General features: G+C 44.0%; 1 protein-coding gene across 1 annotated transcript in view; it reads right to left on the bottom strand.

Moving 5' to 3' along the window:
* TMEM132B (transmembrane protein 132B) overlaps positions 1-27,735 on the bottom strand; it is a 199,741-nt gene that overhangs the window by 83,206 nt on the left and 88,800 nt on the right. The window contains 1 exon segment of the mRNA XM_079322103.1: positions 23,063-23,203. Within this exon segment, the coding sequence (XP_079178229.1) occupies positions 23,063-23,203 (141 nt within the window).

Below are 27,735 nucleotides of genomic sequence, written 5' to 3'. Positions count from 1 at the left end.
AGAGGCTGGGCAGAGTTAAAGAATAAAGTAAAGTTTATTAAAAGCTTTCAAAGGATTCACCGTGGGCAGTGCCAGAGCCTGGCTGAGGTTACACCCAAGATGGACAATGGGTCAGGAGGTTTCACTTTTATAAATTTTGTTCCATTCCCATCTGGGGTTCCCTGTCCCATCCCAGCTCCAGGCTCTGCAGTCCCACCCTCCCAGATTCTCTCCTCCATTCTCTCTGGTTGAACTTTTTGGGGCTGAAGCTGCAGCCTGTCCTTGGCTCTGGGGCTGGACAAGGATTGTTTGTGTGGCTGAGCTGGGAGGAGAACTTGTGACACTTTGTGTGGAGCTCAGGGTGCACCTGAGGCACTGCAGAGTCTGGGGAATGTGAAAATTAAACCTTAAGGTATCAGCCCAGGTGGGTTGGAGTCACCTCAAAATTCAAATCTCAAACAAAAATAGATTTCCTGCCCAATGTAACATTGACAAGAGAAAGACATCACAGAAAATCTCTGCATTTCTACACCTGCTATTAATCTTGGTGGATCCCTGCAGCTCTGCACAGCTAATTAGCAATACCTGAGCCTCAGCACCTCTGGCTACATTTTGAACTCAAGGATTCCTATACACCAAAAATTTGCCTTTACAGGTAGGGTGTTGACTTTTAATACCTTTATTTAAGCTGAAAAATGCTGTCCCTGTCCAATCAGTCCAGAATTGCCACTCATGAGTTTTCCCCTCAGTGCTCTCAGTGTATACTTCTCTGTATTCCCCAAGAAAAGAGAAATAACAGAATATGGAATGGGGAAAGACCACACATAAGCTGATATTTGTTTTATAGTAACAGGTTGTTGGAGTCCTTCTTTCAAGGTTGGCATTTGCTTTAATGAATCACCTTCCTTCACACTTATTTTTAATGTACTGTGCTATGTTTCTCATGGAGCCTCACTCTCTTCTGCTTAAATGCCCTGTTGGCATTTAATTTACTGAAACAAAAGGATTATCACCATATCTTACAGTTAGATTGGGATGATTAAATGCCTACCACCATACTATCTTTAAGCAGCAGCTCATTTAGCCTCAGTGAATTGTCACATGTACAATCCAACTTCATTGTGTGTTGTCATTGGAGAAGTAAAATATTGTCACTTCTAGCATAGCTGAGGACACTCTAAATTAACTCAGAGATTTCCTCCATGACCAAGCAAGGACAAAGCAGGACTGGAGGTGACCTGATGGATCATCTGGGCCAGTTGCTGCCCTGCTGCATTTGTGAGCTGGGATTTGGCAGTGCCTGTTCTTCAGGGCAGGGAATGTTCCAGAGCCTCACTGCCAGCAGGCACAGGGCTCTTGGACTCAAAATATAACACAGCTCCCCCCAAAATGGCTTTCCAGTATAAAGCTAAAAAGGTTGACATTTCAACCTGCAAGTGAATTTGTTCACTTTGAGCTGCAGAAAGAGCATTTCTCACAAGATACATCTCCAACAAATGCCAGCCCCAGCTTTCTCTCACCTCAGGCAAAACCAGAGGCTGTTAGAGAACCTGTCTGCATGCTGCTGGTAGCACATAAAAACAATAAAAACAAACATTGCCTTGGATTTTGTTCAGGGAGCTTCATAAACACTCAGCCCTGATACTCATGGTGAGTGCAAGCCTGCAGTTAACCCTGGGTGGGAGTTTTCCTCACAATTCCAATTCCCTTCCACCTGGCCCTGTCCTGTACCAGAGTGTGACTCCACATTCCTACCACCATAAACCTGATCCAAAAAAAACAAGAATTCAGGGAAGCTTTCCCACCAGCTTGCCTGGAGGTTGGATTAGACCTTTCAAAGAAGATCCAAACACATCAGGTTGGGATAAATGAGCCACTTACTCTTGGCAACTCGTGTCCAGTCTCCAAAAACCACAGCAGGTGGTTTCTCTGCATTTCCTCTCCCTTCCCATTGTGTTTTTTAGTAGAAACAAAGGGTACAGAGTAGAGAACAGTGGTCATTTAGACAGCTGTCCCTGCAGCCTGGGCCCCTCTGACCTTGCACAGAGATGAACACAGAGCTCTGCTGTCCCTGAGCTCTCCCAGGGCATTCCCTGCTCCAACAAACCTCCAGCTCCATTATTCAGACACTTAACACAGCCTTTGCCTTGCTGCTCTTGATAAATCAGATTATCTCATTAGTGCAGACATCTCACTTTTCCTGTCAGCTTCTGATTTCGTTTCAGCAAGTGAAAGAAAGCCAAGGAGTTACATAAGGAAGGATTTGTCTTAAGAAGCTTTGCAGACAGCAATCCCTCATCTTGATAATTTTTAACAGGTAGTTGCTTTCTTCTTTTTCTCCCCCCCCCCTCCTCCTATCAGCTTCTCTTTTTATCAAAGTACAATCAAGCAGGCTGACTAGCAGAGTTTTTATAAGAAAAACCCCAATTCTCTTGCCATTTTGGTTGATCTTTTCAAGCTTGTCCTTAAACAATGCTTTTAAATGTTGTTGCTATTATGGAAGAAAAAAAAAAAAAAAGAGAGAGAGAGAAAGGAAAAAAAAAGGCCTTGCTAGGTTGCAGACACAGTCCTTGGAGGTTTATTCCTTACCTCCATCTCTTCAGAACTCAGCCCAACAATTCCTTTACAGCCAAGCTGCTTCCCCAAGGAACTGCAATGTGCACGGTACCTCTGCTTTCTCCCCCTTTGTTCCCATTTCTGTTTTCCACTTAAGCCCTGTGGACAGAAGCTTCTCAGGCACCAGCAGGAGGCAAGTTCACACACCCTGCTCCATTTGGGAAAGAGCAGCATTCCCCTGGCTGATGTACCCCACAGCAGCAATAGGCCAGGGCATAAAATTCTCACTTCTACAACAAAAATTGAGTGTTCTCCCTCTCAGCCATTAAAAAAAAAATCCTTAATATGAAGCTTCCTCCTGGAGTCTGGCAGAACACCTCCTTGCCTTTTACACCCTCCCTGTCTTTGCCAAGTGCCCAAATCCATTACCTTGACAACACAGTGCATCACAGTAATAGCATGAGTCAGCCTGGCAGTTTTTGTGACCATAACAAAAGCAGATTCCCATCGATTGGCGTGGAGCTCCCTGTTCCAAACTATAATTTCAGAAGGATACTTGCTTTAAATCTCCTCTCTCTGTGCTTTGAGTCTTGCCAAACTTGTCCATAGACCAAAACCAGTGGCTTGTTTTATGGTCTCATTTTAATGGCTTTGTCTGTATTCCAAGCCCCAGCAAACAAAACAGATCAAACCCCTCCAGTTGGGGTTCTCACTCCCAGCTTCTCCCTCATCTCCATCTACCCATCTCCACCAGCTGGGCTCAGTGTCTGCACCACCTCCCAGAGTGATGGTCACACTGCTCTGCTCCAGACTAAAATCCAACCTTGCAGATGTTTCACTCCAAACCTTTGGCATCTGAGCTGAAGCAAAGGCTTGGAGCAGTGAGGGGGATAAACCAACAGGACTGTACAACAGGTTTTCCATCAGAGAAACTACAGCAGGTATTGATCACAAGACAGGGCTCTCTGTTGGCCAGCACACCTGTGGCTGACAAGGCAAGGAAGCAAACAGGTGACAATAGTGTCCAAAATAAGAGTCACCACGAGCACACAGCAGTACATCTTCTTTTACAGCCAGGAGAAAAGATTTCTTGTGTTTTGGTTTCCCTTCCTTGTCAACATCCCCTTTCCAGCAGCTTTGTTTATGGGCACAGGGACACCTGCACTCTGCTGCCTTGTGCTACAGGAGGATATTCACAGCCTGTGGATGCCAGACAAAAACATTCTCTCACTGGAAACCCTGCATGGCAATGCACAGCCCACCTTGCTGATGAGAAATCTGGTTCTCATGGGATGTCCTGAGCTCTTCCATGTGCTTCACCCAGAAATGCAGAGGTTTCCATCAGAATTCTCATCACAAAGATGTGGTTCTGCTCAGCCAAAATCCACTTTAAATCAACAATCCTTGCCGGGAAGATGGGCAGGTCACCTCAGCAGTGCAGGAGCAGGAGATGGGAACAGTGCAGGGCATGAGAGCCTGCAGCACTGCCCAGGCACACAGAGCACAGCCTGCCCTGGCACAGCTCCCTGGAGCCCACCATGGGCACCACTGCTTTGGGAAGGGGTGCAGGACTCCCCTCAGGTGTCCCAGGAGATCCCAGGTATTTCACAGCCCTGAGCCTCCCATCTGTTCCTGAGAATGGGATGAAGGATCTAATTAAGGGGAGATTAACAAGACAGGCTCGAGGCAGCAGATTCTCTGCTGGAGGAAACTCAGTTACCTGCTGGAGCTCTCTCAGCAGCTTAATGCAATAGCAGAGAATGGTGAAAGGCAACATCATTTCCTACAAGTTTTCAATAATGCTCCATGTAATAGAGCAAAGGCCCTGTCCTGTCCTTAGGGGAAACAATGCTACAGTTCAGAGGAAAAAAAAAATGAAAGAGGAAAAAGATAAATCAAAGAAGACACAAATCACCTCCCAGCCCAGCACTTTGGGCTCCTTAGTGACAGACAAGTACAGACAAAGCATCAAGACCCATGAAAAGGGAGGAAGGTCCTGGCAGGACTTCAGTGACCCAACCTGCACAGCCCATGTTCCATCTCCAGAGCACCAGGCTGTGCTGGACAAACCAGCCCCTGCCAGGAAGGGTGAGAAGTTCTCCATCAAGCTCCAAGGGTGACTATTGCTGCTACAAATGAGGATCATGAGGCAACACTGCAAGGGAATGAACAGCCCTTCAGTAAAAATGAAAAGAGTGGCATGAGTGACCAGATGAGAGAATTACTGAAGGCTTGCAGAACTTTCTGTCATAGTCCTGCAAACTTCAACCAGAGTTAGGTAAAAACATTTTTAAAAATCCCAAGGAAGTTTAAATTCATTTTTAGGCAGAGGAAGTGTCCATTTCACAGCATTCCCTTGGTTGCTTCTCTTTCTGTGGCTATCAAAGACTTCAGCTTCAGTTGGAGCTTTGCTGGGGAACTGAAGCCAGCACTTGGAACTGGTGCTTCAGATTCCCCCACCTGAGGACATGTTCCAAGCCTGACTCAGACTCCTGGGTGCTGCTCCCTGCCTGCCTGAGGAACATGGGCCATTCCCCCAACATCTCTGAGCATTCAGCTCCCTCTGATCTCTGTTCCTAAGTCCCTGGTGGGAGAAGCAGATGTCAATATTCCCATTTTATGACTAGAAACTGAGGCCCAGAGAGTCTGAGTGCCTTGGCCAGAGGCACAGAGGGAGCATCTGGTTTAGCAGGGAGCTGGAGCCCAGCTCCACAGCACCAGGCGAGCAGCCAAACTCCTGGAACAGCTTCTGTCAGGAACAATTCCCATATGGAAACATGCCACCAACACAAGGACAGCCTAATTACAATTAAAAAGGAATCTTCCCATACACAAATAGGGCAGCAGTGCACAACGTATATTTAACCCCTTCCTGCCCTGAGCAGGCTCTCCCCATCCAGCAGGACTTTGTACAGCATGGAGGGCACAGCCAGAAGCAGGCCTGGTTTGCTGCTCAGGATGGTGCCACAGCTGCCAGGGCAGCCCTGATTTTCCCTGCTCTTCACACACCAGCCCTGGCAGAAAACCCTGTCCCAGCTCATCCAGAGCCTCCTCCTGCCCCACTGCCATTTCCCTGCAAATACACTTTGCTCGCTGTAGTTAAATCCCCTCTGTGCTTTCCTTCGGAAGGGAGGATTTCAAAATTTGATTTGTTTTAGTTGCTAAGTACTCTGTGGTATTCCCAGCAGATGCTTTAGCTGACAAGGTTTGCACTTGTCTCCGCTTTGTTGTGTTTTGTGAGCAGGGCCCCAGACGGGGGGGATCGCTCCTGGTGTCACTCACAGAATGCTCCCTGCAGCAAAGGATGCTAACTCACCCCTGTCCTTGGATGCTGCTGGGAACCAGGGAAAAGCAGCCTGGAAGCCTTGGGTATCTCAACCTTCACAAGGATAAGAAATATAACGATTATGGTGTGTGAGACTATCTCGTGCTGTTTTGCATAAAGCATGATTTCAAAGAGGTGTCGCCTTCCTGGACCGAGTCTTTTCCATTCTGTTTGGCATGAACTACTCTATATAAGTGTAGTGTTTCTCTAAATAAAACTCTCTTGCTTCTCCATTACCCAAAGAACTATGTTGTATTATCCTTCTCACCATTCCTATAGCCTCAAACACAACACACCCCAGCACAGCAAGTGACACAAATGCTGGCTATCCCTGCAGTTCAGAGTGTGGCTGATAAAATATTTGTGCAGATCAGGGAGATGCTGACCTGGTTCATGCCACACATGAGGTGCCCTGAGGTGACACAGGGAGTGTCACCTCTCCACCTGCCTGCTCTGGGCTTCCTGCTGCTTCCCAAGTCCCAGGCTGGACTGCCATCCATGGGAGGCTTTAAGGTTCCTGTTTCCTGAACGTTCTGTGTCCTCTCCTCACCTGCACCCTGCTCTCCTCACCTCACCCCACTGCTGGTTAAAGCACGTGATGAGCCACACAAGGTTTGCTAAAATCCCTTTCAATTGTGTCCTCCTCGACTAAAGGCACAATTGGGTAATCCTGATCTGCCACCAGGAGTCAAAAAAGTGTTTCACCAGTGCAGCAATGGGATGGAAAACCATCAGATCAGTCACAGTGCTGAGGGACAGAACAGCCCACAAGAAATGTTCTGCCCCAGCAATGCACAAAAAAAGTCATTCCAGAGATGATCCCCCATTGCAGGCAACTGGAGATGGCAACCAGCAAAGGAACACAAAGAAAAGAAACTGGAGATTTGGGGCAGTGCTCACCAGCACATGAACTCATCTCCCACAGCAGGCACGCAATGAGAGCCCTGTACCAGGAATTACAGAATCATTGTTGTACAATCTCCATCCTCACTCTTCCAGGGGACAATGTTTCACCCACAGAATGCTGCACTCAAGGCTGGCAGCACAACCAGCAGTGGATTCCTTGCCCAAAGTCCTTAGCAAAGTTTTCTGTCTTTGAGAGTGCGTTTTGTAAATTCTGTTCCGCCGCGCTCTCCGCTGAGCGTCTGTTCAAAGGGAAGGCAGGGTGTCTGACAAACCCCAGCACTTCTGACCTTACAATCCTCCAGGTCCTTCTGTTACAGCCTCAGATCCAGACAAAGCCACCCCTGCTGCTGGCTGGCACTGAGAACATGTAACTGGGCGAGAGCATTGCAGGTTACTCCAGTTCCCAGTGAAATTAGCAGGAGTTTTTTCACTCACCTCCTCAGGAACAAAACCTCTCTGAATAATTCCTGCCTCCCACCAGTCTGCTGCTCAAAAATCTTTTTGGCTGGGATTCATCAAAGCAAGCCATAAATTTCAGTGAATTTAATTTAGGCTTGGGGTCAAGTGTACGTCACCTTAAACCCCTCAGAATTTTACTTTATTTTCTACAAAATTATTTTTTCAAAGCATGTAATAAGGTGAAAGTAAGACCTTTCCAAGTATCTCTGCCTTTAAAATTTGTGTTGTATCATCTTCATTAGCATCTGTCACATTGCACCCAGAGACAGAGTTTACTGTGAGTGACAGAACGCAGCAAGTCAGGACATGCAGGTGTGTGACAAACAAAATCAGTGTAATCACGAGGCTCAGAAAATTGCTTTTAATGTTATGTTTATAGAAGTAATTCTGTAAAATTACCTGGGCAGGATATAGAAGGATTTTGCTTTACACAACTGCCTGGAAATCCTAAAATTGCAGGCATAGGGATGGGACTTCACTCATATTTCACTGCAAGGGTGTAATGCAGAAAGTAAAGATGTGTCGAGAAACAAAGTGATATTTCAAATATGTATAATGGTAAATAAAATGGCATTCAATTCTTTCCAGTCAATGGTGGGAAAAGGTTTTAAATACAAATAAAGAGCTGAGGAGGGGACTGGGAACAGAACCTTCCAGCCCATCCCACAGTCTACAGCAGATAAAAACATTGCATTTGTAACTAAAAATAAAGTGCCACTTCATTTGGTGGCTGTGCAATAGTGATTTTTATACAGTGCCATTAAAAGTAAAATTCAAACAGGAGGAACTGCTGAGTGCTGCTAAACTGCAGAATTTTTAAGTTCTTTTGAGGCAAGAACATGTCAATCTTTTATATGTCTGCAAAATGCCACGAACATCTACAGCAGTCTATAAATCATAAAGGGAATGATACAAGCAAACAGGAATTATGAGATCTTATCTCTCTGGCAGATTTTGCCCTATGGATAAAGTAGCTTACAAAGCAATAATGGAATATTATCAGCAAAACAAAGTTTTAGTGGCATTTTATCCTTAGCAGCATTTTCCCAGCACCATGTCAATGGAAGGGAAGCTTCATCTGGGACCAAAAAGTTCTGATTTGCATATGTTATCATGCAAAATGAGATTTTATTCTGCCCTTGCCTTCAGAAACACTGAGCCATGCATAAGATCAGATCACAAAATTAAAACAATTTATTGTACTGGAAGTCTCTTCTGTTAGTCTTGGCCAAGTTCCCAGTTCAAGTGATTAGTGAAAGCACAGAAATACTAATTAGCAGGGCAGGCTCCTCAGAACCCACCCCCTTTGTGTTCATGGGGTATTAACAGGTAGACTAACCATGCCCATATTAAAATTACTGTCTGCTCCATCATTAATCACCAAGACAGGAAATTCAATGAGCATTTTCAGCAGACAGATAATTCATGCCTGGAGTTTAATCCCTCCCTACCACTGGTCCTTGTGCAAGGGACCCAGGAGCATCCCCAGCACAGACACCAACATCACACCTGCACAGAGCCATCCCTGAAGCTCCAACTGCTCTTCCTTTGCTCTCATGAAATTTTCAAGACTTTTCATCAGTCAAAACAAGCAGAATCTTATTTTTTTCCATTCAAATGCAAGAGCAATGCTTCTTCAAAATCACTTGACTCCAGAAGTCTGGGATTTTGAATGTAAATATTTGAAAAGACATGATAAAAAAAAAAAAGTGATTTGTCAATATGCATCATCATCACTGCTGAATAAAAGTCCTCTGTACATGAGTGCCAGCACTGGCCTGGTGTTTTATGGCACATAGGTGGAACCAAAGCTGAAATTACAACCAAATGAAGCTTTGATTAGCAAGAAACCAAACTGGATTAGCAATGAGGAGTAATGGTGTTTCATGTTATCAGATAAAGAGCTGCTGCCTGATTTTGGTCAAACATCAGCTGCTGGGATGAATTCAGATTTTCCCTCTTGCTCTCCCAAAATCAAATGGTCCCATAACCTTTAATAGCATGAGACCTCCAAAAAGAAAAACTTTCCACTTACAAAAAGCACTCAGGAAATAACAGCAGGATTGGCTGCATTAGAGAAAATATCCAAATTAAATTAAAAGGCTCCTCCTGGACTGGGCCCTAACCCTGCCACATCCCAACTGCAACACAAACTTCATATTCCAGAAGGCAGCTCCCACAGAATGGTTCAGCAACCTACATGTTGCCAGGAATAGAAAAGTACATCAGACTTCAGCAATTAAGTTTTTTTTTTTTTTTTTTTTTTCTGTGCTACATAAGCTGGGGAAGAACCATACAAAGAAAATAGCAGCACAGAAAATGAACAGGATGAATTACAGGCATCAGCAGCAACAGATAAAAGAATAGCTGCTTTCTTTCATTCAAGAATGTATTTGGAGGAATAAAGCTTGTGCTGACAATGAAAAATGTAACAAGTGGGACTGCAAATAAATGTGCAGTTAGCATTCATTTCGTCAGAGAGAGTCCAAAATTCAGCTTAAGAGTCACATTTCATGGAAAATTTCTACCTAGGTCAAAGACTTATCCTACAATTTAAGGCCACAATAGACCTTGGAATTGAATTTTATTTGGAGTGGGAGGACAGATTGGGTTAAGGAAGGTCAGGCTTGCCAAAAAACATTTTAGTTTTGTATTTAAGCAGGAGTTATGAGTGGGGGAGGAAGAAAAACAGTAAAATATAATAAATGGGAGATTTTGTGTGTTACCATGCTTTGTTAAAAAAAAATAAAATTCCTTATCTACAGTATAAAAGGTACTAGAATCTAATCAACTGCTGCCAGCAGGAGGCCAGGAGCAGCACTTACAGAGTGCAGCAGTCTGACATGTAATCATGGCTGAAGCAGAATTACAGAACTCAGCACTCCTGTTGATCTCTGCTGGAGCTTTGGGCTGGGGAGAGGTGGAGGGAGGAAGTCCAGCAGACATCCCCTCATCAAAAAAGGGAAACCAAAGGGTTAACTGGTGCCAGCTCTAATTCACTGCATCACAAGAGGCAAAACCACAGATTGTCCCACTGCAGGTGATCAACTTATTCTTCCATTCAGCTCCTGCTCCCACCCATCCAGTTCTCCAGCTCTTTATACTATTTATTGCTATATATATATATATAAATATATTTTGTAAAAAGATCAGAGGGTTTATTCTGTAAAACACCAAGAAAGGAGCCCTAGAGTGGCTTTCAACACTCATGCACAGAATAAAGGTACAAATGCTTGGACAGCTCCAAATCAACAGATATCTGCTGGTATTTTCAGCTTCTAAGAAAACATTTGACATTTTTTCCCCTCCAACGAGTCTTTTCAGAACAAGTCTGTGTTCCTCTGGCTTGGGGCTGCCATATATGTAAAATTGAGTAATTTGGACAGCTGAGCTGATTGTGGAGCAGCAAACAGCTTCTGGAAAGGAGCTCAGCCCCCAGACCCTGGAAATGCCCCTTGGGGTGGGGATCAGGCTTGAACTTCTCTTCCCCTGCCTCTTGCAATGCATGGAAATAAATGTTCTAGGGTGTGTGGTGAGAACAGAGCTCTGCTTTCTGCCTGAGTCAGATGCTGGGCTGGGACAGTTTCCTGCAAGTGTCAATATTTTAATGTCACTGAACTCCAGAGAGCTCCCTGATACCCAGACTGACCACACTGCAGAGGGACAGGGCCTCCCATTCAAAGAAAAACCTAAATAAAGGCATGAAAAACACAGAGAATTGCTGCTCTCAGGCTCTGTAATGAACCCCCCAAAAGTCTGTCCTGAAACAAGCACTGGGGACAGTGTCCTGCACGTGACTCCAACCTGAGGTGGCTTTTGGAGCCCTGAGGAACTGACTGATAAACAGCTCCCAACAATAATAGGATGACAATTGGCAATCAAATGAAAATATTCGGTATGAAAGAAGTCATTTTCTCCTGCAAGGTGTTGTTAAGCAGCAGTCACAAGGTGTTGTTGACTGAATAAATAATAATTTTCATTATTAAGGCATTCATAGTCAACATGTTTCATACTCATCATTATCATTTTTATTTTTTTTAAAAATCAAAAAAATGCTTTTCCTTTATGGCAAGGCTTGGGAATGACAGATGATCCATCAGCTTATCTGCTGATTTTTAATGACAGAATTTTGCATTCATTATTCCCTACTTAAATCACTCTTTTTAAAAAGAGGAATAACTTATTTCTTCCTCTTGTCACTAGAGAAATTAACTGGTACACCATTAAGAAGTGCTTGTCTAACAAAAAGATACACCAGTCACAGATTTAGAAAACCAGCATGGACATAAATTGTCCAAGAGGGAGAGTGAAAATAGGAACCCATATATCCAAAAACCTCCACTATCCCCTCACTGCCAAGGTCAATACTTCTAGATTTAAATCTCTGCACTGAAAACTCCCAAGAGAAAAGACAAAATAATTCTTTTTGCTGTGCAGGGCTTAGGACCAAAAAACCCAAAAAATGCAGCACCAATAACAAAGCTCTTCTTGGGACTTGCACTTCAGCTTTTGAGCCCAGTGAGCTCAAGAACTCCATTAACTTCATTAACCACACCAACAAAACCAAAAAAGGCATTTTTGCAACATCAAGTTATTGGCAGTTTGTTTTTAGGAAAGCTTTTTTTGCTAAAGCTGCAGTGATTTCCCTTAATGACTGCAATGTTTCACAGCAAACCCCTGAACAAAATCCACAGAGACCAACTCGTAGAGAAAGGATAAACCCAGATTCCAAGTGTGAGTTCCCAAAGACAGGAAGTCCAAGTTATCATTTATTTATTATTTATTATCATAAAATGTTATTTTCAGCCAAGTGCCAAGGGGAGGTTCCCCTGTTACAGCCCAGAGAGATGAGCTGGGAACAGTCCTGGTGCAAAGTTTTTAATTCCCATTTAATGCTCTTCTCTAATAAACACTGGGGTTTACAAGAAACAAACAAAAATCACCTGCTGACACTGACAAAAGCATCAGCCAGATTTCAGTTTTGCATTTTACAAGATTATAACTCTTTAAGTTAACCATAAAAACATAAACATAAAAAGTTTGTAACTTTTTAAGTTGTAAACACAGGTGAGGCATATTAATGGCAAAATGAGTGAAAAAAAATCTAACTGAAGCAAAAAATAATTTATGCAAAGTTAATGCTGGGTTGTTTCATAATGTAGTTGGCACAGATTATTCAAATAAATCAATGTAACAAACTTAATATTTGCCTGTCTAGCAACAGCACCTCCTAACTATAAAATGAGTTTAAGTTTTGGCTAAATGCCTAATAAATGAGTTGTTAGCTTTTGTACTTTAATGCACTGGCTATTAAGTAAGCAAGTCACCACATCACAAATGGAATCCAAATGTGTGCAGCAGGCTTTGCTACAAGCCAAACTCATAAACTGGCAAAAGAGAGAATTAAGCACACCTCAAACACCAGCTCCCTGATTTCACATTCATTCAATAATCTTTTCCAGTCTATTATATCAAAGAACAATCCAATTATGGTACTTAAATCCCTATGTACAGTTGCCAAAAATAAATTCCTTAGCAACACTTGAAATATCCCCAGAAATGTTCCTGCTCCAGAGAAAATTCCAGTTTCTGATTTCCACAGTATTTCAGGTGTGACACACTAATGCCTGTCATTATACAGAACCTGGCTCACCATCAAAACTTGTATTTTCACAAATCTGGAGATTGGTGTCTCTAATTGCAGGCTCTGAGCAGCTCCTTTATCTTCACACCTGCCAGGCACAGAAATGAGGCAGGTGCTTCAAGGCAAGTGGGTGCTTGAGTGGCTCCCTACATGGAGGGGCTCTCCTGAGCCTGGAATAGGTTTGCAAGCTGGGATTACATAAAAATCTACAATATTTACAGAACAATCAGGTCATGCTTCTGTGCCATAAGGGTTTGGATCATGGCTCTTCCCTCCCTCTGGGATTTCCAGAGGGTCAGTGAAGATTTGCCATCAGTGAGGAATGCCAAGGTGCTGCACAGACACCTGAACTGTGCAGAACCAACATTTATTAGATTAATTGTACTAAATTGTTTGTCCTAGGAAAAAGCTGCTTCAGGCCATTAAGGGAAAAAGGTGACTCAGTTATGGAAACAGCCCCCCAAAATCCAACACAACCATCTTGTTCCTGAAGTCAGGATGTGTGTCCTGAGAGAGATGGGCTCAGCAGCCTGGGCTGCATCACTGACACTCAGGTACCAGCACAGCCCCAAAGTGCCCTCAGAGCTCTGCAGAGCTCCAGGAATTCCCTCACCAGGGCAGATTTCCATCTCACACCTCCTGAGGCAGTCCAAGTGCCATCACCCCCTGGCCATTATTAACACCCAGTGCACAGGCAGGAGAGCAGCAGAGGCTTGGAGAAGCCCATGGACTGTGAATGTGTCATCACTGCCTTTGGCATCCAGGGTGGAAAAAGCACAAAGCTCCACGGGATGAATAATGATTTCATCTGCATGCATTGGAAATTGGCTCCCAGCCTCCCTGCCACGTTCTTGCAGCCCTAATTATACAGACCACCCTACCCTGAAATTAAACTTTCCCAACTGTTACATCAATATTAAGCTTCACATCGAGGAATGATATGCCCAAAAGTGAGGTAATTAGGTCAAATTAAAAAAAAAAAAAGGACTAATTTCAGAATGATTTGATTCGCTTTTCTGTTGCTCAGAATGGGGTTTGGATCAGGTTCTATGGGCTGCACCCATGAAGAGTTGATTTAAATCACTCCTTTGCCTGTTCACCTCTGCACCAAGAGACCAAAGGGTTTGGAGTTCCACTGTTTGGGTTCTGCTGCTTTTTATTTCCTAATATTTTTTCTAATTCACTATAGTCCCATTAAACAAATGCTGCCAGAAGATATTGACTGCATTTTTCTCTGGATTTGCACGAAATTTTTTACTGGTTTGGTAAATCCAGATTCTCCAATTTTCATGCCTCTGTTTGTATTGAGCTCTTCCAACAAGATATTCCTTATTTTCCAAAATTCCCGGACAACAGCACATTGACTTTGCTGGGGCTCCCTGCACTGCACACCAAAGATGCATTTGTTCAAAAAAGATTCTTTTGGGTCATAACACAGGATGGAGTAAGAGGGAACAAGAAGAGTGGCTAAGCCATCACCTTCCTGGGCTGGTGAGCTGGGCCAGGAGCAATTATCTGCCCCAGCAGTGCCTGCTCCCTCTGCCCCAGCTCTGCTGGAGGTTCTGCCAGAGCAGCTCTGAGCCCAGCTGAGACTGAGGCACAAACAGCCACCCCAAAGAGCCAGGAGGAAATTCATGTGGCTTCCAGGATACTGGGCTCCCTACAGGAGATGGAGACAATGTCAAAAAGGAAAAAATGAAAGAGGGAAAAAAGACCCTCCAGAAATGATATTTGATCCTCTCACCACAGTTTTCTACAATAAGCTGTCCCTCCTACTGCTGTTAATTTGGCTATTATTTTTATGTCCTCTCCAAGGTACTGTGAGGTGTCAGTGCTTTCATCTAACAGGAACATTGCCAAGCTGGCCTGGGTTCTTTTAAACAAAAAGGCAGAGATGTAAAGAATAAAGGTTAGTTAAAATTCTTCTAACTCAGGTTTTCTTTGTGAAAATGTGTGTGGATGCTTCTCACTGGAACTCTCTTTACACAAAGCAGAGCAGACTGTCACTCACAATAGAGGTCACAGCCTGAAAACTGGTGCATCACAGATAAAATCCTCTTCATCAATGGCTCAGGAATCAGAGCTGCACTGGGGGTGGCCAAAGGCCAGGAGTGAACTCCTGCAGGATCTAAAGGCCATGGGCATCCTGCACCCACAGCACATCTCTCTGCCCATAACACTCCTGACCTGGGGAAACACCCCAGCACACAGCACCACAGCATTTGTGCCTTCTTCCCACACCTCAGCACCCCTCATTTTAAATTCAAAGCTTTCCTCTCCTAACTAGCTGAAGTCTGGCTTCATGGAAATGCAGCTCTCATGGTGGGAAGATTCCTGAGGAGCTCCAGTGTCCTCACCCACACCAGTCTGGCAGGAGGTGACAGCAGTGGCTTTCCCTCCCCATCTCCCTGGCTTTTCCCTTCCCCCTTCCCATCTTCCTGGATTTCTTCCCTCCCCATCTCCCTGGCTTTTCCCCCCTTTCCCATCTCCCTGGGTTTTTTTCCTTTCCCATCTCCTTGGCTTTTCCCCCTCTCCATTTCCCTGACCTTTTCCTATCTCCCTGGCTTTTTTCCCTCCTCATCTCTCTTTTTCCCTCTCCATCTCTCCCTGGCTTTTCCCCTCACTCTTCTCAATTTTTTCCTCCCTGCTTTACACACCTCCTAGTGTTTCTTTCCTCCCTCTGCTCCTCTTTCTCACTCACTGCCTAGCACTCTGTGAATTCCATGGCATCCAGCCCACTGCCTTTGCATGGCCTAAAATAAAACCAAGCAAGGCTGGGTGTCTGCAGCAGTCCCTGCTCTTCTGTGCACAGCATCCCATGCAATTGATCTTCTGTCAGACAACTGCTGCTGCTGCTGGCACTTCACACACTGGGTGTCCTGGGGCCAAGTGAGCTCCTGTGGCAATAAACACATCAGGAAGTGTTTGAGAGCATGGCCTGATGCTTCCCCAGTGTGGGAACAGCTGCAGCCCATCATCCTGGGCTTATTCATCTGCCAGGAGCACCGAATTCCTCCTTGGGGGTCTCAAAACCCCCCTGGTGAGGGTCTCAAAGACCCCTGAGTGAGACCCTGGTGTCACAGGTGCTGAGTTCTGACCCCTGGGGAAGTTGTCAGCACAAAGGGAATGGAAACAAGCTGCCAAAATTAGTGAAGTGTAAATTAGATTGTTAGAAGGTAGATAAATAGGTTTTTTTGAATGTTTATGATAAGGGACACGTGACCAAGATGGAGAATTTGGGGGGTGGACACCTTTTCATCCTTCTTCTCCATGTCATCCATGCTGGGTGACACGTTGGCACTTTTGGATTGGATGGGGTCAGGGCTGGACCATTTAATAAAATTGTATTGTATTGGTAAAATTTTGTAAACATGTAATACATAGTACAAACTATATAAGATAAGCCCTGCCCTCACCAGGCAGATTCCACCATGGATGCCAGGCTGAGCAGACCCTGCTGGCCAGGCAAAAAGTCCCTGAGATAAGAAATAATAAACAATCCCTGGAAAAAGAAAAAACCATCTCCAGCAATCTCTCTTTGGCTGCTTCAGAGAAAACCAGAGTTTGAACCACCTCATGTCCCTCTGGGGTGATCTTGGGGCAAAGGAGAAACCCCAGACTGGGTCATCCAGGAGGGCAAATCCCTGCAGGAAATCAGCTCAGCAAAGCCCAGCTCTGCCTGGGAGATCTGAATGGGAATTTGTCCCTTTCCTGGTGGCTTGGAGGCAGCATCAGACCCCAGCAGGTCATTCTGCAGCAGAGAGGAGGGAATTCAGCACAGACACGCCTCCAAGGGAAACACTGATCTTGGAAAACTAGGATTTTAGTTACCTTGCTGGAAATAATTAAAAGTTAGAAAGGAGTAGTTACCTGAAACTTAAATAATTGATTGTCTGTCATTTTATATTTGTTCAGCTGGGTTTAGAGTGGGAAAAGACAAAACTAGTGAAATATAGACAATGCAACCAGAAAGCCATTCTTTGGAAAATTGGATTATCCCCAGAAATCATTTGTATTGCATTGATAGAAAAGGTCAGGAGTTCAGGGTGAGGAAGACTCACCTGACTTCCTCCTTTTAAGACCCCTCTCCACAAAAAAACGACCCCAGACTGAATTTAACAAGTCAATCAATGCTTAACAGCCATTCAAGCTAATTACCATAGGAAGGGGTGAATGGGAGGGTCTGTAATTAAGAATACGAATTTATTTGAATCCTTTGTCAATAAACAGACTCTGTGATCACCTGTGATTCTGCAGTGTTTTAGAGAATTTCCTCACAAAAACACACACTTTGTAACTTTAAATTGTTACAGAGACTTTTCTCCATCACAGTTGAGTGTCAGTATGAGACCAATACTCTGATTTTGGGAAATCACAAGGAGCTGTGAGGGAGAATTTCCACCTGGCAGAGAGGGGCTGAGTAGCCTCAGGTCCCAGCTGGGATATTTGCTTAGCCCAGGTCTCGTTTTCAAGGCACCCAAAGCTTTGAAAACAAAACCAAATGATGCATCTTTGCTCAGCTGATCATCCATTCCAGCAACACATATTTGCTTTAAATAAATACATGCACAAATCTTAACTGGCAGCAAATGTTACATCTTTCTCTTGGCTGATATTCCTGGTTCAAAGGGTATTCACAAGCACAGGAAAAGAAGTGAATTATTTTAAAACAGGAGGATGTATTTGCATGCCTATAAATATATAAAATAACTGCTTTTCCTGTTTTAAAGATGCATAACAAATACAGTTTTATAAAATAATAGCTTGAATTCTGTAAACACCTCCTAAAATAGTAAAGAAATTGAACAATCAGAATCCTAATTTTTCATTCAATTTTAGAGACAGAGGATGTCAGATGTTAGAGCTCAGATGGATTGTATCAATTTAAAAAATATATAAATTTCCAAGTAACAGAATAAATACTTCTGAGGACACCTGAAAAAAAAAAAAAAAAAAAAAACTTCTGAAGATTTCACTCTTTCTACTTCTGCATGCTGAGTGCCCCTCATGCAGGTTTAATTTATGCTGTGATGGATATCCTGAGAGACAGAAGCTGTATTATAGACATGAAGATAAAATAATCCCTGGGTGAGAAGAGCCAGTTTGGTCTCAATAACTCTCCATTCAGCACTGCAGGTTAAATTCATTTTATTAACTTTGCTAGTTAGCATAAATATAAGCTCCCTGATTAAAATACTAGTTTGTCAAGGATCAGACTCTCCTTACCTGGTAATAATCCAATCCAATTTAATGACTGTTCCTGAGGAAGGAAAATGATCTCTCAGTATATTTATATTCCCTTTCAGAGCTGTTGCAACTCTGCTTTTTATTCTGGTGCCATCTCTGTCCTGAACCAAAGGTTTGGTCACATCAAGTGTTTGTTCTTCAGCTTTCCAGCAAGGAGAGCACTCAGCACCAGGAAATAAATTCTGTTCTTTCAAATGAGACCATGGAAACTCAGCACTGATTTGAAATAACCTAACCCTATAAAATCACTGTGGCAAAGCTCCTGAAATCCTGTTTTTCAGGATAGCACCCTGAGTTATGAGCTTGCCAAGCTGCTCCAGGCTCTCAGGGCATTTTTTCCAAGCCCTCTTGCCCTGGTCCCACTGCAGGCTAATTCATGGCATGTTCTTGAAATGCTTCCAGAGAACTCTCAGGAGTAAAGGACACCAGAATTGCAAGGCTCCATCCATCTTTTGGCAAATGCAGTGGGAAAAAAAAACAACCCTTCATGATCTTTACAAAGTGGGATCTGTTTGCAGGACTCGTGTCTGGTAGACTCCCAAATTTTGGCAGTGCATTTCACAAGCATTTTTTGCATTAACTCAGCACTGACAGCACTGGGTAAGATCCCAGCCCTTCAGCAGCTCAGCTGTTGTGCACAGGGGGATGAAAAAACCTGATTTTCACCAGCCCTGACTTCCAATCCATGTCTGCTCTCAGAGCAGAAATCCACACAGATCCTCTCCCATGGAGTCCCAGCTGCAGCCATAGAGCAAAACTATTTGTGCTGGAAGAATAAACTGTGTCTTTTTTCAGCCAAAAAGCACTGCTGCTCCAACTATCCCCACCAAAATGAGATTCTCAGAGTTCTGCCCCAAGGAGAGAGCTGGAGGGAGAAGAGATGCAGATGGCAACAACCAATCTCCTCACTCAAAAATGTCCTTTGAGATAACAAAAGTAAGGGCAAAGCAAAGCTCCACACAGATCAGAAAAGATGGGGGCATATATACTGGTGTGTGTGTGTTTAAAATAAATCTCTTTTTAGGCTCTGTTCAACCACATTATCAAAAAAGAGGTTTTAAATACAAGCTTATGGGGTGACTAAAGAGGTGAATTTATGAATGTATTCCTAACAAAACACACTCTGGAAGGCTTTAATCTATGAATTGTGACAACCTTGGACAAAATGGATTTTTAATAGAATATAATGTAAACTGCCTGAAACATTGTGATAAGGAATTTTTTTTTTAAGTGATGCACAAAAAAGGCAACGATGCACTCTGCATGAAAGGAGGAAAGGTCTTAATTTAAAGCATTTTAATGGACACTCAATTTGCATAGGGAAATGTGAGAAATGAAGATGAAGAACTCACGATAGCAGTGACACTGCAGAGGGGAGAGGGAGGCAGATTAGGAAAGTAAGCAAATTTGAAAATGCTGCAGCTGATAAGAGGGGCTGAAAGGAATGCAGGCAGGATTAGGAGATGTCACAGCCCAAGGCTCTGCTCTGCTCCTGGCTGTGTCTTATCAGAGCCCAGCACTGGCAAAGCTCAGCCCAAGTGCCAGCAGAGGCCTGGCTGAAGGGCACTGGGAGGGCAGGATCCCACTCAGGGCTGCTCTGGTCCCAGGGGTTTTTTTGGGGTCCCCAGAGCTGTGCCAGGGGCTGGCAGGGATTTCACAAACCCACCAGGAGCTCAGCCAGAGCTTACCCAGAAATAAGCTAAGCTCAGCCCAGAGTCCTGGCTCACCCACTGCTCCTCCAGCAGAAGTGAAATTAATTCCAAGAGAGAAAAAAAACCATCTCCTCCCCTGTGCACTGAGAGCTCAAAACAGACAAAACTGCCCTGCTAAAGCTCCTGGGGCTGCTAAAATGAAATGCTAAAATGAGGAGCACCTGAACCAGGCCTAGTGACAATTGTGCCATGGTGACTTTAATAGAAGCAAGTTCAGAGCTCTGATCATTTAAATGAAACAGCAGAACTTCTACATAGACACTTGACACTCTTCAAAAGAAACAGGAGGGCCACCATTATGACCAAAAAGACAAATTAAAGGAAAGATCAAAGTTAAATATTTACTCTAAGCACTACAATATTTGCAAATCTGGAAGTGATCTTTCAGCAGTTTCTATTTGCATACTTTAATTAATCCAAAAATATTAAACTAATCTCATAAAGGAAAGGGTCAAAGTATTAATTAACTGGAGACGCATTGCTTTTGTGCAATTTAACAGTTCAACACAAAGCAAAACTCAGTTTTAATAAAAACTAAGTTACTGTGACAGGTATAATTTCATGGATTAGTGAAACCACATACAAGGCAGTAAGTTTCACTGTTCAGGCTATTATATTTTTTTTGGTCCAATTTTAAAAATCGTTCCTTCATTTTGATTTCAGTAACATCAGATGACCTTAATCTTCCTTAACCTCAGTATTTCACTTTTTCACCAATGGTTTTACACCTTGCTCTGGAGGTCATGGTTGTTAGAGGGAAGAAGCTGATGGGGTTCACAGGGAGCAGACCCTGCCCTGCCACCTGCTGCCTTTGGGGACCACCTGAAAACTGAGGGCAGGCAGAACTGAGGGAAGAAAAAGCAATTCTATTTATTAAAGGGCCTTCAGGTACATTTGGGGCAGACAGAGCTCCACAGGGGCTGAACCCAAAAATGGACTATGGGTTTTCACACTTTTGTAAGTTTGTTCCATTCACATTTTGGGGGTTGATCTCCCAATTTCAGCTCCAGCTAATGAAGTCATTTACCCCAAGTTTTTCCCCCCAGTCACTTTTGTTTCCATCTCTGGCCCTGAGGCAGTGAGGTGTCCTTGATTCCAGCTGGAATTGTTGTGTCTGCCCAGAATGGGAAAGCAGCAGTGACCCTGGGCATGGAGTTTGGAGTTACACACTAAAAACTGCAGGGTTACAAATATTTCAAATATAAAAGCTGAAATCCCAAGGCAACCCAGAGATGAAGGGAAAATCTTGCCTGAAATTCATGCCTGGAGGTTCTGTGGCAGCCCTGCAGAGACTGTGAGAGGGGAATCAACTCCCCTCACTCACAGCTTCACCAGCAAATCTCTGCTTCCCACCCAGCCCCTCCTGCTGAGACACCCAGGTCTGTTCTGCACAGCCAGAACTCTCCTCAGCAGTGCCTGTTGCTATAAAAAGTAATTAAATATCTTCCCATTAAATATTAAATATCTTTCCACATTAAATATTATCCCCCTCAACACTTCTATGGCAGGTACTCAGGGCTGGATGGGATTCATTTGCTCCTCCAATGCAGCTTCAAAAACTAAACAGAGAAGAAACTCTCTTTGTACTCCAAACCTCTGACAATAATCTTCCGAGGTCTAAGCAATTATCAACAACCCTTTTCCTCCCTTACAGGTGTTTTCAGAAAAAAAAAAAAAAAAAAGATGGATGCAAAAGACTCTGTGAATAAAAATTTTAACATAAAGTTTTGTGATTTCCTAACTATTACACAATTTCTAGGTAAATTCATGCAGAGTGTGTTTTAACTGCAGAGTAACTGCAGGATACTGGGGAGAAATTGCTTGTTTTGTAAAATCCATAATTCTGACTAACAATGTAAATTTCTCATTACTTTTGATCCAGCTGATGGGAGCATTCCAAGAGTCCAGAGACACTCTGAGGTGTCTGCAGCATTAATAAATAACAGTGAATAGCTGTTCCTTTCAGAGCTTTCAAATAGAGAAGGCTGCATTATTCTATGTTGCTTTTGATTGTTCCCATACTTCTCTATTTTAGTTCATTTTTGGCTGTTGGCTCTTTGGCACGAGGAATTCTGCTGCCCTGATGGGTCATGAAATGCAGATGTGAGCCAGGACTGGGGTGCTGCCTCCAGTTTAACCCAATAATCTACTCCCAAAAGCTCAGAAGTGAAAAAAAAAAGAGAAAAAAGCTCTCAGACCAGATCACCAGAGCTCTTCCAGGGAGGCTGAGGAGGAATGTCATGCCCATGAAGGGTTTGAAGCTAAGATAGAGGATTTGGGGCTTGGTTTTCGGTTTTCTTTTTGTTTCTTCTTCATGCTATCCATGTTAAGTGCCAGGCTGGCATTACTGGATAGGTCTGGGACAGAGTTGGACAGTGTAATAAAACTGTCATGTATTGGAAAGTAATTGTAAATATCAGGTAATTTATAGTATAGAAGTTCTGTCCCATGGGCAGGGCAGTGTTGTTTGGATCTCTGGTTGAACAGACTGCTGTTAGCTAAAGAAAGAATTTCTTGGATAAGAAACAACAAACAACCTTGAGACCCTCAGCAAACATCCTCCTGAACCTTCTCCTGGGAAAAACTCAACATTAAACCACCAACACACCCAGCTGTGGGGATCTCAGCCTCACAAACCATGACAGAAAAGAGCCAATAAAGTGCATTATTGCCCAGGTTTCCCAGGTGTGGCAGTCGGGGCAGGCTCACCTGTCACTGTGGGGATCTCAGCCCCACAAACCATGACAGAAAAGAGCCAATAAAGTGCATTATTGCCCGGGCTGCCCAGGTGTGGCAGTCGGGGCGGGCTCACCTGTCACTGTGGGGATCTCAGCCTCACAAACAATGAACAGAAGAGCCAATAAAGTGCATTATTGCCCAGGCTGCCCAGGTGTGGCAGTCGGGGCGGGCTCACCTGTCACTGTGGGGATCTCAGCCCCACAAACAATGAACAGAAAAGAGCCAATAAAGTGTTTTACTGCCTGAGCTGCCCAGGTGTGGCAGTCGGGGCGGGCTCACCTGTCGCTGTGGGGATCTCAGCCTCACAAACCCCACAAACAATGACAGAAAAGAGCCAATAAAGTGCATTACTGCCCAGGCTGCCCAGGTGTGGCAGTCTGGGTGGGCTCACCTGTCACTGTGGGGATCTCAGCCTCACAAACAATGAACAGAAAAGAGCCAATAAAGTGCATTATTGCCCAGGCTGCCCAGGTGTGGCAGTCGGGGCGGGCTCACCTGTCGCGGGCGCCGGGGTCGTTGTGCACACAGGTGAGTGTGGCCGTGCTCCTGGCACTGTCTGTCTCCTCCTGCAGCCCCCACTGGTCAGCATCACTCACCCTGATGTCCGAGATCCTCACTCCTGGGCCCGTCCTGATCCTGGGGGGGAAGCACAAGGATTGCTTTAGTTTCGGATCTGCGGCCGGAGAGGGGGAAACGCTCAGCTTGGGGAATTGGGATTTTAGTTACCTTGCTGAAAGGGAGTGGTTATCTAAAGCTTAAATAATTGGTTGTCTGTCATTTCATGTTTGCTCAGCTGGGTTTACAATGGGAAAAGACAAAACTAGTGAAATATAGACAGTGCAACCAGAAACCCATTCTTAGAAAAACTGGACTGTCCACAGAAATCATTTGTATTGCGTTGATAGAAAAGGTCAGGAGTTCAGGGTGAGGAAGACTCACCTGACTTCCTCCTTTCAAGACCCCTCCCCACAAAAAAATGACCCCAGACTGAATTTAAGAAGTCAATCAATGCTTAATAGCCATTCAAGCTAATTACCATAGGAAGCTGAGGATAGAAGAGGCTGTTATTATGAATATGCATTTGTTTGATTCCTTTGCCAATAAATACTCTGTGATCACCTGTGATTTTGCAGTGTATCAGAGGATTGGTTCATGTTGCTGTCCAGCCCTGAATAAACACACACTTTGTAACTTTAAATTGCTAGAGAGTTTTTGTCTGTCATAGTTGACTCTCAGTATGAGACCAAACTCTGATTTTGGTAAATCACAAGGAGGGTGAAAGGAAATTCTCCCTCTCCCATCAATCACAGGTCACAACCACGAGTCACTCTGCTTTAAAAACATAAAACTGATCCAATCATTTTAAAGAGGTGAGGCATAAGTTTCATTATGTGCAAAGCCAGTCAACTTCAGCTTGAGCAATGTGGAGAGAATGAGAATGGTTTCTGCCTCTGTGACATCTGATACAAATGAAACAGATGTGATGAAGCATAAATTGATTTAATTTGTTGTGTCTGTCCTGCAGTTGAAGGTGGGGAATAAGGGCAATGTGATATAAAACACATCCTCCTGCCTGCAAACCTTTGGGAGTGAGGTACCTTCTAGTATTAGGGCCAGCTGCATGGAAAAAAAAAAAGAGTTTCATTGCCCAAAGACCATAATCCAGGAAGGAGAGAAAAGGAGTAAGTTATCCAAGACTGAGGGAGGAAAATAATTATGTCATTGCACCAGGATCTATCAAACTGGGCACATCAGACTGCTGCTGCTGAAAATAATGTGATGCTGACGTGGAAAACTTTGACTTCCTGAGCATGGCTAGAGTCTGAGAGCAGTGTGGTAGCTGGTAAATGTCATTGCTTTTTGGCTTAAAAAAAAGAAAACTTGCCAAAAATAAAAAGTCCGTGCTCCAGCGAGGCTCAGCGTCAGGAACAGATTGCCAAGGAATAGGAAACAAACTGCTTTTAATAGCAGGAACTTCATTTGTGCAGCTTGACTCCTGAAACAAGCCTGGGATTCCAACAGGAGTGCTGCAAATATGCCTGGAGAACAATTAGGCAGAGAGAAACTGCTGCAGAGCCACGCTCGCCACTACTGTGACTTAATTAATTAAAAGCAAAGCCAAGAGGGACCTTTTAGTTCTATGGTGGAGTGAAACAGCACTGCTGGGACCTGGAGCTTTATTTAACAGAGGATTGGGTTTGCCCTGTGCCTGATGGCAGCTGGTGCTCCTGTCACACCATTAAAAACTTCTTGAAGCCCTGGCTGGGTTCATGGGTTTGGATCAAAGTGGGTTCGTGGCTCCAGGGGTGGTTTTTTTCCTCTGAGAAGGAATTAATTTATCCTGCTTTTATGATATCCTTGTTTTTGCCTGTAAGGCTTTACTCACTTGGTGGGTTAAGTCCATGTCTGGCAAAACCAATCTGGTGAAAAATATTCTCTGTAACAGACTTTTGCTTGATATTGTTCTAATTGTCTCCTTCCTGCTTTTCCAAAGGAATTCATATCTCCTAACAGCATTCCTCAAAGCTGATGTGCCCCTTTCCTATCACCTCCTTTCTTCCACAGGGACATTCACTTTTTCTGTAGTGATTACACTGGACCAAATAATTCCTTCAAGACCCTTGCATGGCTTCATTTCAGACTGACTTGTAATTCACATGAGATAGAGAATTAGGCCCTCAGCAATGGATTCAATATTTTCTTTCATTAGGCTTAGTCAACTCCTTTTGAAAAAACAAAAATCATTAGGGCCTTGCAAAAAAAACCACACCCAAAAACCAAAAACCCCAAACAAATCAAAGTACCACTTTTAAAATTTCCTCTTTCCCAGCCAAAATTGTATTTTTTTAGGAAACTCACATCACCATTCTCTCAAGTTCTCATGCTTTTCTTGACAATGTGTCTGAAAACTTCTAACCTGACTTTTCAGCCAGGTCAGATTCTGGTTAATTAAAGGTGAATTACAGGGCAGGAGGTGCTGGGGACACACACACACACCAGGACAGTTGGGTCTCATCCACGATTCCAGGATTCATCAGCCTCTCCCATCTGCCAGGAGCTCGTTACCTCCTCCCACACAACTTTTACACTGCAGAGATCTCCACTCTGCAGCAGCTACTTTAGCCTGCTCTGAACCAAATCTGGGCATGAGGAGGATGAGGAGCTACAACGAGGAGGAAGAACTACAACGAGGAGGAAGAGATATAATGAGGAGGAAGAGCTACAGTGAGAATGAAGAGATACAGTGAGGAGAAAAAGCTACATTGAGGAGGAAGAGAGTGAGGATGAGGAGCTACAGTGAGGATGAAGAACTACAATGAGAATGAGGAGCTACAATGAGGAGAAAGATATAAAGAGGAGAAAGAGCTACAGTGAGAATGAAGAGATACAATGAGGATGAGGAGATACAAGGAGGAGGAAAAGCTACAGTGAGAATGAAGAGATACAATGAGGATGAGGAGATACAAGGAGGAGGAAAAGCTACAGTGAGAATGAAGAGATACAATGAGGAGGAAGAGATGAAGTAAGGATGAGGAGCTACAATGAGGATGAGGAGCTGCAGTGAGGATGATGAGGAGCTACAGTGAGGATGAAGATCTACAACAAGGATTAAGAGCTACAATGAGGATGAGGAGCTACAACAAGGATGAAGAGCTACAGTGAATATTAAGAGCTGCAGTGAGGATGAGGAGCTGTAAAGAGGATGAAGAGCTAGAATGAGGATGAGGAGCTACAGCGAGGATGAAGAGCTACAGTGAATATTAAGAGCTGCAGTGAGGATGAGGAGCTGTAAAGAGGATGAAGAGCTAGAATGAGGATGAGGAGCTACAGTGAGGATGAAGAGCTACAGTGAGGATGAGGAGCTACAGCGAGGATGAAGAGCTACAGTGAGGATGAGGAGCTACAGTGAGGATGAGGAGCTACAGTGAGGATGATCCAGCTGCTCCAGCCTCTTTCACAGACCCTGCACCCCAAAACAACAACCTCCCTCCTGGCCCAGCCCCTCATCTGTGTCACCTCCCTCAGCCAGCAGCTTTGAGATGGTTTTTGCCATCAGAGAGACTCTCCTGCTGACCCCAGCTTGGCTTCCCCTGTGGATTTTGGCCGTGCCCCCTGCCCTTGCTGTGCCCCCCCTGCCCCTCAGGGTGAGCAGCAAGTGAACAGCTCTCTGCTCCCCAACCTCCTTCTCCAAAAGTGTCTCAGAATGCTGCATTTTAGGAAAAATTCCAGTCTAATCCCTTGCATTGCATCTGCTCTGGTGGGCTGAGACAAGATGTCATTTTGCATTTTTGGATATCAGCAGAGCCAGGAAGGTTGAAAGAAGGGAAGAAACTACGTTCAGCTTCTCACTTAGGAAAAGTCAAGAAATTAAAATGAAACCAGCCTACAGATGGGAGGTTTGAGCTTACTGTGCCTCAGATAAGTGATTCATATCTTTAAATCTTCCCCCAAACTCCACAGGCACAAAAATTGGTGTAAGTGTTGAGGACTGAGGCTTCAGAAAAGAGTAAGAAATTCCTCCCAGAGCTGACATGAGCTGCAGAGAGGATGGTGAATGGCACGTGTGGGCCCTGCTCTGTGCCAGGCTTCAATTAGAAGCTTGGGTGGATCCTTTAGTTTTCTTTTACCTCCCTTCCCCACGTATAAAACACTGGGAAGTGTTGCTCTGCCAACTCAAAGGGAGCTGTAAGGATAAATGGGATTGCCTGAAAAAAAAAAATCTGATGTCCTTTAAATTTACCAGCTGACATAAATTCTGCCATCATCGTGCATGAAACTGTGGAAAGGAGCTGCTGAAATATTTCTTAGGACTGTGACCCAAGAAGCAACTCTTACCACTAAGATGGCTTAATTACCTTTTTTTTTTTTTTTTTAATTGACTTTTTTGCAATGTAGATTTTGGAGCACATTTGGCAGCCCTGGCAGGATTTTCCCCTGAACAATGAGCCCCCCATTTATTGCAGAATATAAAGGCACAAACATGATGGGCTGGATGGAGCAGCATTCCCAACCTGGAGCACAGAAACTCTTCTAAAATACAATCCCAGCCCAAAAAATGTGTTTGATCCTGAGAATTGAACCAGTCTGACCCTCTTCTCTCAGTTGTCACAACACAAGGAAAGAAGGGACCAGTCACACCAGGGCTGGAAGAAACTGAAGAGGATTTA

The sequence above is a fragment of the Erithacus rubecula genome, assembly GCF_903797595.1.
Source record: "Erithacus rubecula genome assembly, chromosome: 19".
NCBI lineage: Eukaryota > Metazoa > Chordata > Aves > Passeriformes > Muscicapidae > Erithacus > Erithacus rubecula.
Note: the sequence above shows the minus strand (reverse complement) of the source record. Positions and strands in the feature narration are given on the sequence as shown.